The sequence below is a fragment of the Athene cunicularia genome (genome assembly GCF_003259725.1).
Source record: "Athene cunicularia isolate RWA chromosome 12 unlocalized genomic scaffold, athCun1 chr12_part1, whole genome shotgun sequence".
NCBI lineage: Eukaryota > Metazoa > Chordata > Aves > Strigiformes > Strigidae > Athene > Athene cunicularia.
The window spans coordinates 1,229,445-1,245,348 of record NW_020799116.1 but is presented as its reverse complement, the minus strand read 5'-3'; the positions used below and the strand labels follow the sequence as shown (position 1 = coordinate 1,245,348).

The 15,904-nt window shown below is 46.7% G+C and overlaps 2 protein-coding genes across 6 annotated transcripts in view; one reads left to right on the top strand and one right to left on the bottom strand.

Annotated features, from left to right (window-relative positions):
• Nucleotides 1-676: 676 nt before the first annotated feature.
• Nucleotides 677-15,791, bottom strand: TPRA1 (transmembrane protein adipocyte associated 1). 5 transcript variants are annotated; one of them, XM_026857271.1, is made up of 11 exons: nucleotides 15,549-15,791; nucleotides 11,340-11,533; nucleotides 11,052-11,184; nucleotides 8,476-8,562; nucleotides 6,785-6,857; nucleotides 5,703-5,782; nucleotides 4,424-4,534; nucleotides 3,956-4,016; nucleotides 2,824-2,926; nucleotides 2,117-2,197; nucleotides 677-1,040 (listed from the first exon to the last, which is right to left on the bottom strand). In XM_026857271.1, exons 1-11 carry the CDS (start codon nucleotides 15,594-15,596, stop codon nucleotides 806-808), a joined length of 1,206 nt encoding a protein of 401 aa, XP_026713072.1. In that variant the 5' UTR covers nucleotides 15,597-15,791; the 3' UTR covers nucleotides 677-805. The 5 variants fall into 5 exon arrangements, with proteins under 5 accessions (XP_026713072.1, XP_026713073.1, XP_026713075.1 ...); XM_026857272.1 differs by having other exon boundaries at nucleotides 15,578-15,791; XM_026857274.1 differs by lacking the exon at nucleotides 15,549-15,791 and adding an exon at nucleotides 15,067-15,539.
• The window catches only part of MCM2 (minichromosome maintenance complex component 2), a 13,209-nt gene continuing 12,899 nt past the window's right edge, over nucleotides 15,595-15,904 (top strand). Inside the window, 1 exon segment of the mRNA XM_026857528.1 lies at nucleotides 15,595-15,791. Coding sequence (XP_026713329.1) covers nucleotides 15,595-15,791 — 197 coding nt within the window.

The following is a 15,904-nucleotide window of genomic DNA, read 5'->3' as shown; positions in this document are numbered from 1 at the left end:
GACACACAGCAGTACAGCCTCCACAGACTGCTTGACAGCTACTTCAGCTCAGCTGGACAGCAGTGCTGTCTGTCCTTCTGTCTCCCTATCCTTCAATCAGCTCACATCCATGCTGCCAGTTACTAGTCCCCCAAACGCTCCCAGGGCACAAGGAACAGTCCATTCCTCTTCATACCTCTCTTCTCCTTCCCACAGAACACTCATTTTAACCCCAGACAACTGCAATTCATGGTTTTCAGCAGTATTAGCTAAAACCAGAGATGAGCCCAGCTGACCAGCTTCCCTTTTCCTGCACTGTTATCACCACCTACCCTTTTGCATTATGACAAGACCCAGGCAACCACGCTGCTTGAAAAAGCCCAGGAAGACCATCTTTGGTTTCAACCACCGAACTGTTTCTATGTATGTACAATACAGCAGTCAAATCAATACCCTCATCCCTAAACGCCATTCCCCTGATTGGCAGACAAGTGCTTTCAGTCATTGAGAAGGAAGAGGTGCCAGTCAAGCCTGTCTTCTGGGTCATATTCACATCCAGAACACAGAAGATCAGGAAGGTTCAGTGTTTATAGGTTTATGAACAGAACTGTTCTACATTGTTCTCAGGTAGTGACAGAAAACGTTCTTTCCAACAGAATTTGGGCTGCCGACTTAGTTCCACAATGGGTTTTGGAAATCCTAAGGAAGAGAAGAGAGCCATGGCAGATAGCCAAGGGCAGATTTCCAACAGGCATCCTAAGAGCTGTGGTACCGGGGAGTTTGGAAGGAAAGGAACGAGGCATCGTGTGGAGCGGGCAGCTCTGCCCTAGGCATTGATGGCTTTCCAGCGGTCACTGTCTATGCTGTTGATGCTGCCCACGTGATACGGCATAGAGGCCACGTCGTCCAGGTAGGCTGTGGTGTCAATCTGAGTGCTGGAGTAGAACCCAGAATCCATTCCTTCCTTCTTGGCAACAGCATAAGGGTGGGGCAGGTGCACATCCACATCCTCAGGCTCATCCACCTGACATTTGTAGGAGAAAAGGATCTTCGGTTCAGACCTGGAGTGATTAAAGGTTTAAAATACGTGCTTAAGCAATGCAGTCTCACAGCCACTTATCCTTAACTGAAACTCAGCGGCACTACGAAATCGTGTATTCAGACCCTAAGAATTATCCACATTAGCTTTCAGTCTCGAAATACACCTAGCAGAGGAATTGCCATAATGCTAAATGTAGCTCTGGACTAAGCCACCTTAGAGAAACAAAACCGGCAGAATCCTGACTAGTGTGGGAAAAGTGTTCTCAGCTCTGGGAGTTCTGAATTACCAAGGGCAGCAGCATTCCCACCGCTGGACTCCACAGCAGCCTGGCTACTGACACCAGCAGAACGGGAGCCCACCTCGAGTTCCATCTGTGCACATCAGGGAAATGAAAATAGAAACTCCTGAGCCACAAGTGTTTGTATCTCCAACTCCAGACACTGTTCCCCCTGATTTCAGAAGGCAGCAGAGGCGCGTTTTGATATTTTAGGAGTACTTTATGTTCTTAGTTATTTTAAAGCCTGCTGTTTTTTTGCTTATGGACAATAAAAGCTAAAGCCTACCCTAAACCACTCGACTTTTCCTACCAAGATGCATCTCCTCCGAGTGGCCACACGGTGGCAAGCCTGACCCAGGAATCACACCCCCGAGTACTTTTAAGGAATGACTCCTGGGCCCACCGTAGAGGAGTCCTCAGCTAAAGAGTGACCTAACCCCTAGATCCTTTCTACAAACCTGTCCCAGAACTCACCCAGAAGACCATTTAATCTTCCGGGACTCAATTTCTCATTAAGCATTTAGTTCACAACTTCAGCAGAAAAACTTTGTACTAAGCAGGATGCAGACACTGAAGAAGTGATCCTCATAAATGTTTGAGAGGAATATAGCTATCGGCTCTACCTTGCATACAAAAGTAGTCTTGGATAGAAGGGAGCAGCCCTGGGTCACATAAGAAAAACCTCAAGGCCAGAAATTAAAAACTGGTTCCCTAGCTGGCATTCTAGTCGCTGCTTTTATTCTACAGATGGGGAGAACCCGAGTGCTAAACAATTAAATGACAGTGTATAACCTTAACTGCTGTTCATGGCTACTCACCCAAAGAAGCCTTTCAGGAACGCCACATAGATGAGAGGTGCAAAGAAGCTGAAGTAAAGGAAGGTGGTGGCGTCAACACAGCTGTCAACGGCAAAAGGGAACATGAAGGCGTTTGGCACAATACAGCTGTGTAACACCAGTCACATCCCCCCAAAATGATCCAGTTTTCCTCCAGAATGTCCAAGCAGAGGGCAAGAAAAGTGCTAAACAAATTAAAACTGAGGCAAAGTAACATGAGGCAAAGTAACAGACATTGCCATCAGCATGTGTCACTGCTCCTAGACAGCAGGAACCATGCCAAGACCTCAGGTCTGACCAAGAGCAGTCTCAGTGCTCCCAATTTTGGCTCACGGAAGTGACACTGATCCCTGCAGAACTCCAGAGATGAGTAAGGGTATCTCTGTGCTATTTCTAGCAAACACTATTTCCTCCCTTATTACCTATGAAACCCAAGCCAGCGGCCAGGCATCAGTGGATTCAAACTACTACTATCACTGACCACCCAGAGACCGCTGCAGAGCACACAGCTCCACACCCTGTGACCTTCCTGAACACTCAGAGGGCTTTTGGCACAAAACACAACCAACAGCTTTATTCCTTCTTAGGAACACAGCACAGGTTTGTTTTTGTGGGAGAGGCCACGTTGAAGGACACCCAAATGCAACATGAGAAACGGGGCTGCAGACCTGCTTCCCCTGCACACATACCACAGTCCTTCTATGATATCCACACAGAGGAGGGCACTGCCCAGGCCCTGCACCAGGTTCAGCAGCGCCAGGATCCCAGCATAAACATAAAAACTCTTCCTGGCTGTGGGAAAGACAGACACAGATGAAGCTCAACCTCATAAGCACCAGCCCAGTGCAAATCTGTTTGATGGAGATGGCGAACGCAACACAAGCATCTCGCCATCCTGCCTGTTTAAGAACTCCTGAAGAATTAAGACTGCATTTTGCTGTCCCATGCTGGCAGGACTGATGGAGGTACAGGGGACTAAACTCCACTCTCCTGCATGTGCATACACACACAAGATCAGTTTTGAAAACACACAGTCATGGCAACACATGCAAAGATTTTATAGGTGAGCATCTGGAACCAGTGTGAACCACAGAACTGAAGGTAGGAAACAAACACAAACCCCACCGCTGAACCAGAAGCTGTGCCCTTCCAGTGTACAGCACTAACAAAACTGCTCCGGACACCTGGACAGGAGCAGCAGGGTGTGCAGGACACCAGGCACATGGGGCCCAGGACCACCTGCCTGCAGCGTGCACCACACAGATCCACCCCCTCAGGGTACCCACACATGGACACCAACGCCACTTAGAGAGAGAACAGCCCAATGCAAACAGTAACAGCTTCTCTCCCTGTTCAAGAACTGCAGATATTCTGCCACAGAAAGAAAAGCATCTTAATAAAGGAAATGCCTAGATAAAAATGATTAAGCAGCTCCCAATTAGCTTTTCTTTCCCAGGGGATGACCAGCATGTACACTTTAACATCATACATGAAAGGAAGCTATTATTAAGAAACCATTTCTTAAGGCACTGTGAGGATTATATATTTACATTACATCTGTATCATTAACTGAGCAGACGATCTTGTTTTCTTAATGTAATTGTTTAGCTACTGAAGTAGCAGGGTAATTGCACTTACGCTGCTCTCCAGAAGGCACAGCACACTTTTTCCAGGGATAATTTATCAGTCCTTTGCCATGGATCTGTACCCCGAGACAGTGGGATGTGCAGCACAGCCACATACAGGAACCCCTTACCCCCACCTACGTTTTAGCCTGGTGCTGCCTCCATCTATACTACGGCACACACTACAGTCACTTACAGGGCAGAGAAATCCGGTCTTTCAGAGGAGTTTTTGGAAGAATCACCACCAAGGAATAGACCTGTTGAGACAAAGAACTAACCGTTCCATGGCTGCTTGGCAACTGAACTCCACAATCTTTGCAGGGACAGTGTGTGGTGTCACACACACCCTAGAGATCCTGACACAGAGGCACAGACCCCTGCTATCAAACCCCGCACGGATGGTGCGGATCTGAAGGCCCCACACCTCACCCCCATGAGCACAAAAAGACCCGTCAAGGAGAAATAAGGGAGTGAAGAACAGAGTTCAGCCACTGCACTTACAAACGCTTCTTGCTTCAGCCTCCCCACCACGTGCGAAGCACCAGTGCCGCGCTGTATCAGGCAGGAGGGGACTAGGGCCTAATTACACACCAACCCTCCTCTTTGCCCCATTTAGAAAATACAAAGGAGCTATCGGAGTGCATAACACATGCCCAGTACTTACCAGAAAGAAGAAACAGGAGCTGGCAAGCCAGAAGTGTCTCCCTCCATGGCCATAGATGTTGAAGTCTTCCGCTGAGAGGTGGGCATCAGGGTACAGGATTTCCAGGGTGCCCTAAGGAGAGAAGCACCAACACGACTGTCACAGGCAGCATCCTCACTAGAGCAGGTGTCTGGACAAGGGAGACTGTATTTAAAGAAGTCCAGACACCAGCTGTTGCTGACACATAAGAGCCAACCAGTGCCCTGCTTAGACCAAGTTAAGCTCACACAGAAAAAGAAGAAACTGAAGACATAAGTGAGGGGGGAAAAAAATGGCAGGAATCTGCATCTGGAGGAAACCAGCATGGATGACATTCCAGGAGGCTGAATGAAGGGACAGGGGACACAAGCAGTTGCCTGAAATAGACTGAGAGTTCCATTTCCATCTCTAAATTAGACCTTTCCTGCTGAAACATCCAGGGTATAAAAGCCCACACTTGCGCAAGAGTTGGGAAAGGACACTGTCTCATTCACTTGAAGTCCTGCAAAACAGTATGAACAGAAGCTACCCTACAGACAGTGGAGAGAGAAAAGTGCTTGTAAGCACTCCTGAACCCAGATATAGCTCAAACACTTGATACTTAATGAGGATCCTCCAGCTTTATCATGTGGTACTGATCAGCTCACTGCCTACACAAGCAAGAGCCTGGTCCCAGAACAAAGATCTCTGTGTTGTTCTGGAGCTGCCCCAAGTATAGAGACACAGGGCTGACCACTCACATCCCAAGAAGAATAAACCCAGACACATAGTGCATTGTCCAGAGATGGAGACGCAGCTAATAAACTGAGCCAGCAAGCCAGCTGCTAGTCTGGGGGAAGCAAGAGCTCTCAGCTCTCCAAGAGTCAGGAGACAAGAGCCCCACTGCACTGCCCTTACCTGCCAAGCACACCTCAGGTCTCTCCATCTAGTTTTCCTGGCACTTGAGGCCAGATTCAGAACTTGTGGCTCTGGTGTGAAAGACCTCTCACTCCTGTTCCAAGATTGGCTAAACAAGGCAATCCATCTAAACCTCACCTCATTTCTTCCCCTCGCCTGACCCAGTCATGCCATAAAGAGGACAAAGTCTGGTGTGCGCTATGGGGATCCTCATACATTGCCACAAGCACCCAGTCTTCCCCCAAAACCTCACCCAAGGAGCAAAGCTGCCAATTCTCAGAGAGGAGTCCCACATCTAACTGCCCAACTCCAAGCTAAGTCCCCTCTTTCACAAAGACTAATTCTTCTGCTCCAATGTACTCACCTGGGTGACAGAATAGGCCAGAGACAGCACTGTAGTGATTGCCAGAACACGTTTCACGCTCGACTTGCTCTCCAGGTGACCTGGAATTCAGGAATACAGAAGTAACTGAGGATGTGGTCCCTGCCCTGGTAAAAATAATTTCTCTCCAAAACCAAGAGAGGAAAACACCTGTATTTCCAAGGGCATTCAAGGCAAGGTTAAAGCTCACTTAACCACTAGAAGCTGCTTCCCTTTTGGAGAGTTGAGTCTTTCACAGAAAAATAATACTTAAAATAGGCTTTAACTTACTTTCCTCCTGCCCACACTTACATAGAGAAAGCAACTAAGTCCTTCCACTGGGGTTACCAAAACAAAAAAGTCAGGAATGACTCCAGTATCACATACAACAAGATGTTGTAAAGTTTCTTCTCAGGTAATGGGACACTGGGTTAGAGCTGGGGAAATGGGTTTACATCATTTACAGAAATCTGCACTGGAAAATGCTGGAGCAATCTCCAGAAGCTCCTTCCAACCCAAATTATTCTATGAGCCCTCAAAAGATGAAAGGGCTAGTGCTCAGCTGTCACCCCTGGCAGATGCAGTGACACCTACCAAGCCCCCTCCTCTACCTTTGACCCACAGAAGAGATGCTCCAAACAGCATTTTCCCTTGTACAACTGAAAAAAGTAGAGTTAGATTGCAGCTACAGTTAAAGCATCTGAATGAAGCCAGGATCCATCAAACCCACCGAGGAGGGGACAGAAGCACCCGCAAAGGAACAATCTTAAATAAAATGGAGTTGAAACAAAGATCAGACTGTTGATCTTTGCATAAGTCTTCTTCATCTAAGCTGTCCACTCCTTCACCACATGCAGGCAGGACAAAGAACATATAAAACCTGCAACTGCACAAGTCATAGATCTGTAAATACAATCAGGCTTTCAGCCATTTCGAACTAAAGCTCCCCAATTTATTCTTTGTCTTTATTCTAGAGCTCATTCACTTTACGGAATCAGCATCTTCATAAACTTACAGATGCAGTCTCTATGGAAAGAAAGGGAATAGGAAACATTCAAACCACTCAAAAACCTCCTGACACATACCAAAGGCAAGGCCTAGAATCACCACACTCAGTTCAATCGCCAGAAGGAAGAACCTTGTGATCTCCCACAGGATCTGAGGGATAACAGAAACCAGACAAACATGATTAGAGAGAGCCCGGAACCAGTCGGAAGTTAATACAGCAAAACCCACTCTCCGCTGCAGGGGTTGGCAGCCTCTGAATGGAGCAGGTCATTTCCACAAACCTGCCTCCTGCTTTGTAGGGATACTAATTATATGCTTGTTCCACGTCCCGTCCGTGCCTGTGAAACAGAACAGTTGTGTGGGAGTGAGCAAATAGCAGGCCTACGGAGAGAGGAAGTGGCTATGGTTTGCCACACTTGAGGATCTGTTGCTTGTCTGGATGTGTTCTCTCTGCTGTACTCCCGTGGAGCACAAACCCAAGACATCAAAAGTAAAATGTTCAACAGGGCCAGTACTTAAAGCAGTAGATTCTGCAGTACGGTTATGACTGAACAAACTCTGCACTTCTCCACAGCTACTGGTCCCTAATCCTAAAGCACATTCAACATTAAAGCCCTCCCACTTCCACCTTGTTATTTTCATTCCCATGTTTTATTTGGTGAAACAAGACCAAAAAAACAGCAGGTGAGGCAACTTTCCAGGTAGTCATGCAATAAATCCATGCCAAACCTAGAATAAGAACCCAGATTCTGGCCTATTAATTCTTTTCCTCTGAACACTGAATGGCACTCTCTCAGATATACAATATTTTAAGAGGCATTTGATAAGACACTTCTAATCTCAGAAAACACACAGTGTGCGTGTACATACATATATGAGAGAAAACAAAAGAAACATACTCGACATGATAGAACATGTGTACAGGAAAAATTGGCAGAGTATCTGTCCTACTTGCATGACTTCCCAGCAAGGTGCACTTAGCAGCAACACTAAGAGAACTGAAGAAAAGCACCTTCTCTCCCCTTCTCCATTATTCAAGTCCTGGACCTATATTTATTCAACAGAGGTGAATGAAAATGCTACAAACAGCAGTGAATTATTACAACACTCTGGCAGGTAAGACCGAAGGGAACAGTGAAAGAACCACACTGAATCCGGAGAATAAAGTCAGGAGACCTGTACTCTGTGGGTGACTCGCCTTCCTCTAGCAGTTCAAGAGCTACAGAGCTTTTTGTTTCAGGTAATATTCTGCTACAAGTCAAATGACTACAAAGGAACAGCACGCACAAACCTATTTCCTGTTTGCTAAGGGATTGTCCTGTGCTCAGAGTGGCTGCAAGGACGGTCAGCTATCAGTCTCCAAAGGGAATTCTGGTTTATTTGCTTCCAATACAAAAGAAGTCAGTATTTTTCAAAGAGCCACTCAAATATTGCAAGGGTAACAAAGGCCAGGCCTTGCCTATCCACTAAATGTATCTGAATGTTCGGCTCTTGCAAAGCAGAGTCATTCCATCCTTGCAACAGGAAAGTTTTCCTGCTGCTATTTGTGTGTCTATTTTAGGAAGTCCATTGTTTCACAGCCCTGGATGTTGTGATCAGATACAGCTATCAGAACAGGATACCATAGGACACATAGCTATGACTACTGAAAAAAAAAAAAACAAACCCAACATTCTTCTTGTATGCACATAAAAGGAAAGCCATAGCAGACTGCTGCTGGGATCAGAACTGCACAAAGCAGAGCCTCTAAAATCAGTGTTGTACCTACCTTATCAGCAACTGTGGCAGCATCAGAGGCACTCACAGTCATGGAGACAACAGCACGGGCAATACCAACTAAAGCCACCACAAATACCTACACAAAAAGATACCAAAGTGAGCTCATGTCAAAAGGCACAGATGCAGTAGTGTCCTGAAACCCTTTTGGAATACCATTTCTAGGTCATCTTTCAATCCTGACAATGTATGCTAAGGATTTCCTGAGCAGATTAATTTGCTGAAGAAGATTCCTCAGGCCTGCTAGATGTAGGATTACTGGTTTAGAATTTAGGAAGGAACACATTTCCTCAACTGTCAGATTAGAGAGCTCTTAAGAGGTCTCACCCTCTCCTTACAACAGCACCTTTACAGGCAAACAATCTTCACACCTTTCAATCAACTGGGGCAGGGGAGGAGAAAAAACATCCAAAAAACCATATCCCTCCAAATTACAAGATCAGGTGCTTGGTATGACAGAATAAACCAATCCCATCAGATAACAGAGGCCACTCGATACCAGCTACCACACTTCAGATCTGTGATAAAACTACAATCTGCAGTTCGTTCACTCAACACTGACAATGCTCAGGAATGCAAAGAAAAAGAAGTCAGCTGCAGGCAACAGCTTTAAAACATCTTACCCTGCTGCACAGTGCAACAGAGATACCCAAGTCAGGTCACGTACCATTTAAGCCTGACAGCACGGAGCTCAGCACGGCTAATTTACCAACTCCAGTGCTGTCACAGCCATACTATGCAATTAAGAGCTCGGTCAGATCTATCTACCCTCTGCTGTGCAGACTTACACTCTAAGAAAGCAGATTTTTCCAGATAAAATTCTCCAAGTCATGGGCTAATTCTAATGATGCGGGTATGAGATAGCTAAATCTGTCAGAGAATGAAGAGAGTCCAAGCTGATTCTAAGGTGGCTGGAGAATGGAAATGACCAATAAGCCACCTACAGCTGAGTAATTCCTCTTTGGATGAAGGGACCCAAATGGCATAAAATACAACACTCCCTCCTGGGGTGCGAAACACTGACAACAAAAAGAAGGGCCCCTGACTGTGTTCTAGAGCACCAACAACTCACTGGAGAGGAAAGCACACTCTTTTTGCTTCACCTCCAAGGAGGCAGAGACTCTTCCCGATCTATTATCTTTGTTTTAATCACTGACTCCACAAGAAAGCATTCCCTCAAGACATGACAAACAGCCACTTGAAAGGAAATCCTCACAGAACACACTTCCATCCTCATTTCCCAATAACATACTCCAGAAGATCAAACTGAATGGAAAGTATTTTCCTCTCAGGCTGCTTCACTTTCTGCTTATCTCTTCTGTTTTGAAAAAGTCAACAGCATAGTCAGTTCACTCTTCCCTTTGGTTTATCAGCTTTGCTTTTCAAAGCCTCTGGCATGAACTTCCTACTGAGCCATGTGCACTATTGGAAGCATAAAGGAAGATTTAAATCGAGACCAGAAACGGCTGGTAATATATTAAAAAATTAGGAGAGTGTATGTGTATACACCTGGTTATCCAAAAGTGTGCACAAGCCCAGCGCCCACACTCCAGGCCTGAAAGAGCTAACAAGACTTCCCACCAAAGATTCAGTTGAGGCTACAAGCTCAGGTTTGGTTTTGATGCTTCTTGGGTTTTGCCGTGCCGCAGCTGTACGCAGCCCAAGGAAGGATGTCTCCTACCTAACCGGAGTCAAACACACCTTTACTTCTACAGCCTGTCCTGATCTCACCCAGGAAAAGCAAGCGCCTTGCGCTACGCGCTGAGTCAAGCCAGGATCTCAAAAAGCATCTGTGATAAAGAATGAGATTTTTAAATTCAGGTAGGTTCTTAGCTGCGTTTACCATGCCCTGTGAGCAGCATCACAGTTAATAGTTATGATGTTCAGAGCTTACTAAAGAGATTACCTTAATGTGATCAAATCTGCACATGCCTTTTTAAACTGGGGAGAGAACAGACGAGATCTTAGATGTTTGAGAACTGTAACTGTACTGCCTATAGATTCTGTTTCCACCTTTAAAAGTGCCAAGAACATCATCAAGTCAGCAACCACCTTGATATGGTGGGAAAGAAACTAGCAGGGCTGGGTTTCTACATTCCCAGACTAACCAGAGCCCTGTCACATCATTTTCTACAGCAGATGACCAAGCTTTTCAACAGCTTCACACAAATTATTCTCCAGCGTTTCACTTCCCACAGGCTCAGTGCGAAGCTGGTTTTGTGTCACATGCTACTTACTGCAAGGAGCAAGGAAAGTGTAAAATAGTAGATTCCAAGACAACAAAGCAACAAAAGAAGAAAAAAGGAAAAGAAAAAAAAAATCACCACAGGAGAACAAAATCCACTCAAATCCAGCAGTTATGGTCCCAGAATCTGAAAATCAGAATTCAGACAGTGAAAGGAAAAAAAAAAACTGTTTACTTCTTGTAGTATACCTTCAACTAAAAATAGTTTTTTCCCTGCAAGATCTGGTCTAGGGTCTCTCTCCACTAGTTCAGTGATATTGTTCATGAGTGGTAATAAAACCACTCACTCATCGGTTCAAAAGCACAGAGCAGTTGGTACTCACTAGTATGTAGAATGTAGTGAAGATTGGGCTGGAAGTCACCCGGATTTTGGCCCTGGCAGAGGGCAGCTTCCATAGAAGAAACATAAAGAAAAGCACATTGGGAACCAGGAGCAGAAGATCCCAGTAGCGGACTCTGCAAAAAGTAAAGAAAACAGCGTTTTTTTTCCTGTTCTTCAGCATCCAGAAGGGAAAGCACCAGCCCCAGTCCCTTCTCAACCAAACTCTGAGAAAAAAATGCTCTTTCCCCTCGCCCAGGGTCAGGCCACAGTCCCATTTCCTCCATCTCACCTGGACTTCCCAATGTCCTCATAGAGCAGCAAGAGGCACTTGTGTGGCACAGTGATGTTGGTGTCATTGACCGCCTGCGTTGTTGTCGGGGTCAAAGCGGTCACGTTACCCAGTGCTGTCACCAGGGCAGTCGAATGTGTGATGTTGTCAGACACAGAGAATCCCATCGCAGACTGGAACATCCTGCCTTTCCTCTGGTCCAGGTCAAACGCAGCGCAAGACAACCACAGCAGAGACAAAAAGCAACATTAAATCAGTTGTGAGTCAGAGCTAAAAGCACATCCCTGCCATTAGGCCCCTGCACAAGTGCTTCCTGCTTGCTACAGCAAATTATCATCATCTGAAAGACTGTATTACACAATGAAACGTCACCCGCCCTTGCTCTGCGCACAGGCATTACAGTGGACAGCACAAACCCACTACCTGATATCAGGGTAACAAACACACTCAAAACAGTGTAACAGTGTGTTGGATTCAGTGCTGTGATTTTTCTTAGCTTTGGCAGATTCACGGAAGAAATCAAGACTCAGCAGCAATACTCCATCATCAGATGGAGACAGAAACCCTGCTGTACCAGAACATTAATTACTGTTCTAGCTGCCAAGACCAAGAAGTTACAGACAACGATTTGATTTCAACTGTCGCAAAGGAAAAATGAAGGCCCCTACCTAAAACCTGCTGCTGTTACCAACGCTGCAGTCTGGGAGCAGGGAGAGCCTCATGTACTTTTACCCAAGGGGACTGTACAGACTCTTTTAACTTCCAAAACCAACACTGGCAAAAGCCAAGATTCAGCATTTTTCTTCTAACCCTCTGCAAGACATCAGAACGATTCTGATCTTGAGCACGACAGTCAGACTGGGAAAAGACAGCGCCTAAAACCCTGTTAGCATAAACTCCTCCAGTTTCTTTCCATCCACCAGTCTCAATCGCATCGCCCTTCTCGGACACAGATCAGCATCATCCCTGATAGTTTACAAACCCAGAGCCAGACGCAGTCCTATCTGATGGGTTTCCTAAGGTCAAACCTGCAGGCAGCAGAGCGCTATGGTCGCAATCAGAAGTCACGGAGCTCAGGCCTTTTGCCTGCCCTACCCTACACCTCTGCCTCCCCTCAGAAAGATGACAAGGCAGAACTTCCCATTCCCCTGATGAAACTTTTTCATCCTGCCTTTCCTGAGAGAACATTCACATCTTTTCTGCCATCTGTCCGTCCCCCAGGCCCTACTCTGCTATGATTAACTCTGCCTCCAGAAGCTCAAGGGAAACTCTGCTCTGCCATCCATAAAACTCCATGTGCTTCATACCCATGCCGGGGGCAATTTATCCTTCTGTTGGTTCTACCATCACCTTGGAAGCTTGAGTAGACCCCGGCACACAGCACTTTAGATCAGAGCTAGTATATACTGGAGTTTTGACCTGATTTACCTTACTAAGCCTGATTCAACGTATCACCTTGTGCAAATCCTCTCTTCCTCCCACCCTAAAGCAGCAGCCCTCACCGGTAAGGCACCTGATTAGCTACAAGGGTGAATACAAACACAAGGTCCTGTCATCTCTCCTGCCACTCAAAGTGGCCACAGACCACACACAGGTTCAAAAAAAAAAAAAAACCACCCACTTCCATCAGTCAGCATCATAAAGATGCACATTGCCAGAGACAGCACTCCAGCAGTCCGTGTGCTACAGTTAATCTAGGGTTTATCTCAAAACAATTCTCCCTGTTTGACTTTAGCCTTGGCTGGCAAACTGACAGCCTCCATGACAGGACTCAGAAGGTATTTTCCCGGCGAGGTTCTGAGTGACTCACAAGTCGGAAAGAATCAGCAGAGCCCTGTGTCATCTGTTGAGCTTTTAGAGTTCAGGAGCACCTTCCCCACAAAGTGCTCGAGACTGCCAGCCACAGATTCTTCTTTCCCTTCAGAGGCTGTGGCTCTTCCCAGGTCTTCTGAGGGGTAAGGGGACCATCCCACCCTCAGCTGACAGACCCTCCCTTTGATTCATCCACGTTCACAGATACTTGCTGAGCTGGGATTTTTCTTTTGCGACTGCTCTATGCTGTGCTGCACAAGAGACATCACATTAAAAAAACACACGCAGACCTGGAAGAATCAACTTTGCGCTGAGATGGCAAAATCTGTGACAAAAAAAATCCTAGTTCTAGTAGAGGTTCCAGCAAACAACCTTCACATTCCAGACTTATCTCTAGAAGAGCCATCTCTTCCTTCCAGCTTCTCACTTCTCGGAACTGACACTGTTAAGAATGATTTTCTGTTAATAATTTTGCTCCATTCTCTTTCTCTGAAACACCACTGCATCTCAGTAGCAGCAAGGACAAGTCTGTTCACATTTGCCAACACTGAAAAAATTCTACCTAATTTTTTAAAAAGCTGGAAAAGCATACAGAAAAACATCAGAGAGCATGGGCAGGACAAGATCAACTGCAAACCATCACAACCTCCTAACATCTCTTCCAGGACAAAGAATTCGATCTGCCTGTCACACTGAAAAAAGCTTGAGTAAAGCTGTGAGAGAATTACCCAGGAAAAGCATCTTCCTTGTGAGAAGAACGAACAGGCTCCATTCTTTTTCCCTAGAAGCTGTCACTATCATGCAACAGCAGCAAGCTGCTGATAAGGAGAGGAGTTGGCTGCACGTAATGGCTCCAGTCACAAGGTTTCAAAGGGCAAAGCAGAACCCAGCTTACCTCCCAGGCTGCTCACGACCGCCTGGTATTAGTATCCTATTCTTTCTCCCAAGATGGAGTGCACAGAGAGCAGAGCAACAGAACATCCAACGTGATAAGAAAGGGCAGCCAAAGCCATCAGCCAGACAGCATGATCGTCAGCGCTCTTCTAATAGCTCACGTCTACAGCAAGGATGTGGAGAACTGGCCCATTCCTGTCCAAGTCACCAGCAAAAAGTCCACGGCAACGAGACCAGGAATTGATGGCTGGGATCCGGCTAGGCTTTGTCACCCTCAGCAACACTGCTCCTTACAGCACCCTGCGCAAACCCCTGCCCCGTCTAGTCCAAAATAAATCCAGTCAGCTGAGCATATCCAAGAGATCACTCACCACACCCTGCCTCCATGGGACTGTTCATTCCAGCCAGCCCAACCTACGTAACGGGGGTCAAATCACCCCATAGCCACATTACAGGAAGCCAATGCCGCAGTCCTGGTCTCCCTTTTTCCTCTAGCAGGGAGCTCCATTCACCATACACCAGAAAACAAACTAAAATGGTTTTCTACACTACAGCTGACGTCAGCCTCACCTGGCAGAGGCCTATTCCTCTCTCCAGGAGCTGGACTCACAGCTCTGCCCCTGTGACTCCCAGGTTGCCATGACAGCACTGGGGAAGGCTCAGCAAAAATGATCCCCCCTCACCAAGGGGCTGTTGTTTGATTCATGGCACTGTAGCCGTACCAGAGCTCGGCAAAATTCAGGGCTCAAATCCCTGGCAATTCTCTGTGCTCTCAAAACCCCACTGCATAAAGGTGAATACACACTACCAGAGTTCCAGCTCTAACCAAAAAATTAAAGTTTTCTTCCTTTCTGAAAACAGTATCAGAAAATCTTGCAAGTACAGATCATACTTGGGTTAAGACAGCGCCTTAAAACATTGTATTTGTGCAAGAAAAAACTGTGCTGTCCAGATCGCTGCTTACACACATCTGTTAACTGATTAACTTAAATGCTTAAAGAGAAAGTAAAAGGAAAAATGCCTTTTTTTCTTCTCTTTCAGATGTCTCTTCAGACTTCACTGTTGGTCACAATGTTTGCATTTTGCATTTCACCCTTAGAACTCACAAAACAGGGTTTTTCCACCAGTGATCTAGGACTCGTCTCTGCTCTTTAGTTGCCTTCTCACGCCTCGTTCTGAACTAAACTTAAAAAAAGAAAGGAACTGCAATGCGAAAAACAACCAAAGAAAAATGCCAAAAGCAGAAGCATCAACGATAACTCAAAACCAACAGACAGAGAAGCCCAGATCAGGGACGTCTTTCAGAAATAAGCATCCCAAGTTTTCTGTGGTTTGGGGTTTGGTTTTCTTTCCTCTAGAAGGCAGGTGCACAAACAAGCCCGGCAGCGGCAAAGGAGGCAAAGGAACAGTCCACGGCCGCTTCACTCGGCGCTGGCAGGGAAGCAGCGTTTACTTTAAAGGCTTCTGAATGAACCGGAGAGCTGGAAAAAAATCTTCGATTACTTTCTGCGCTTTAGGCGAGGCAAAGGTACCTCCGGACGCTCCCGCCATGGGGGGGCTCCCGGGCTGCGAGAGGAGGCACAAAGCCGCCTTCCAGGGACCCGCGGAAGCGTCTGCAAAGGGCACAACAAAAACCCAGCGAGCAGCGAGGTCCCCTCAGGCCACCGGCAACCCGGGAGCCGACAGCGCCCGGAACCGAGGGACCGCAGCGCCCCGGGCAAGGCACGAAGCTTTTTGTTTCCTGCCGTAATCACTACATGGAGAAAAAAAGAGAGGCAGGTGGGTAGCGAGGCGCGGGCTGCTGCTGCCTGACAGGCACCGTCCGGCTCCCCGGGACCAACCGCCGCGGCCCGGCCACC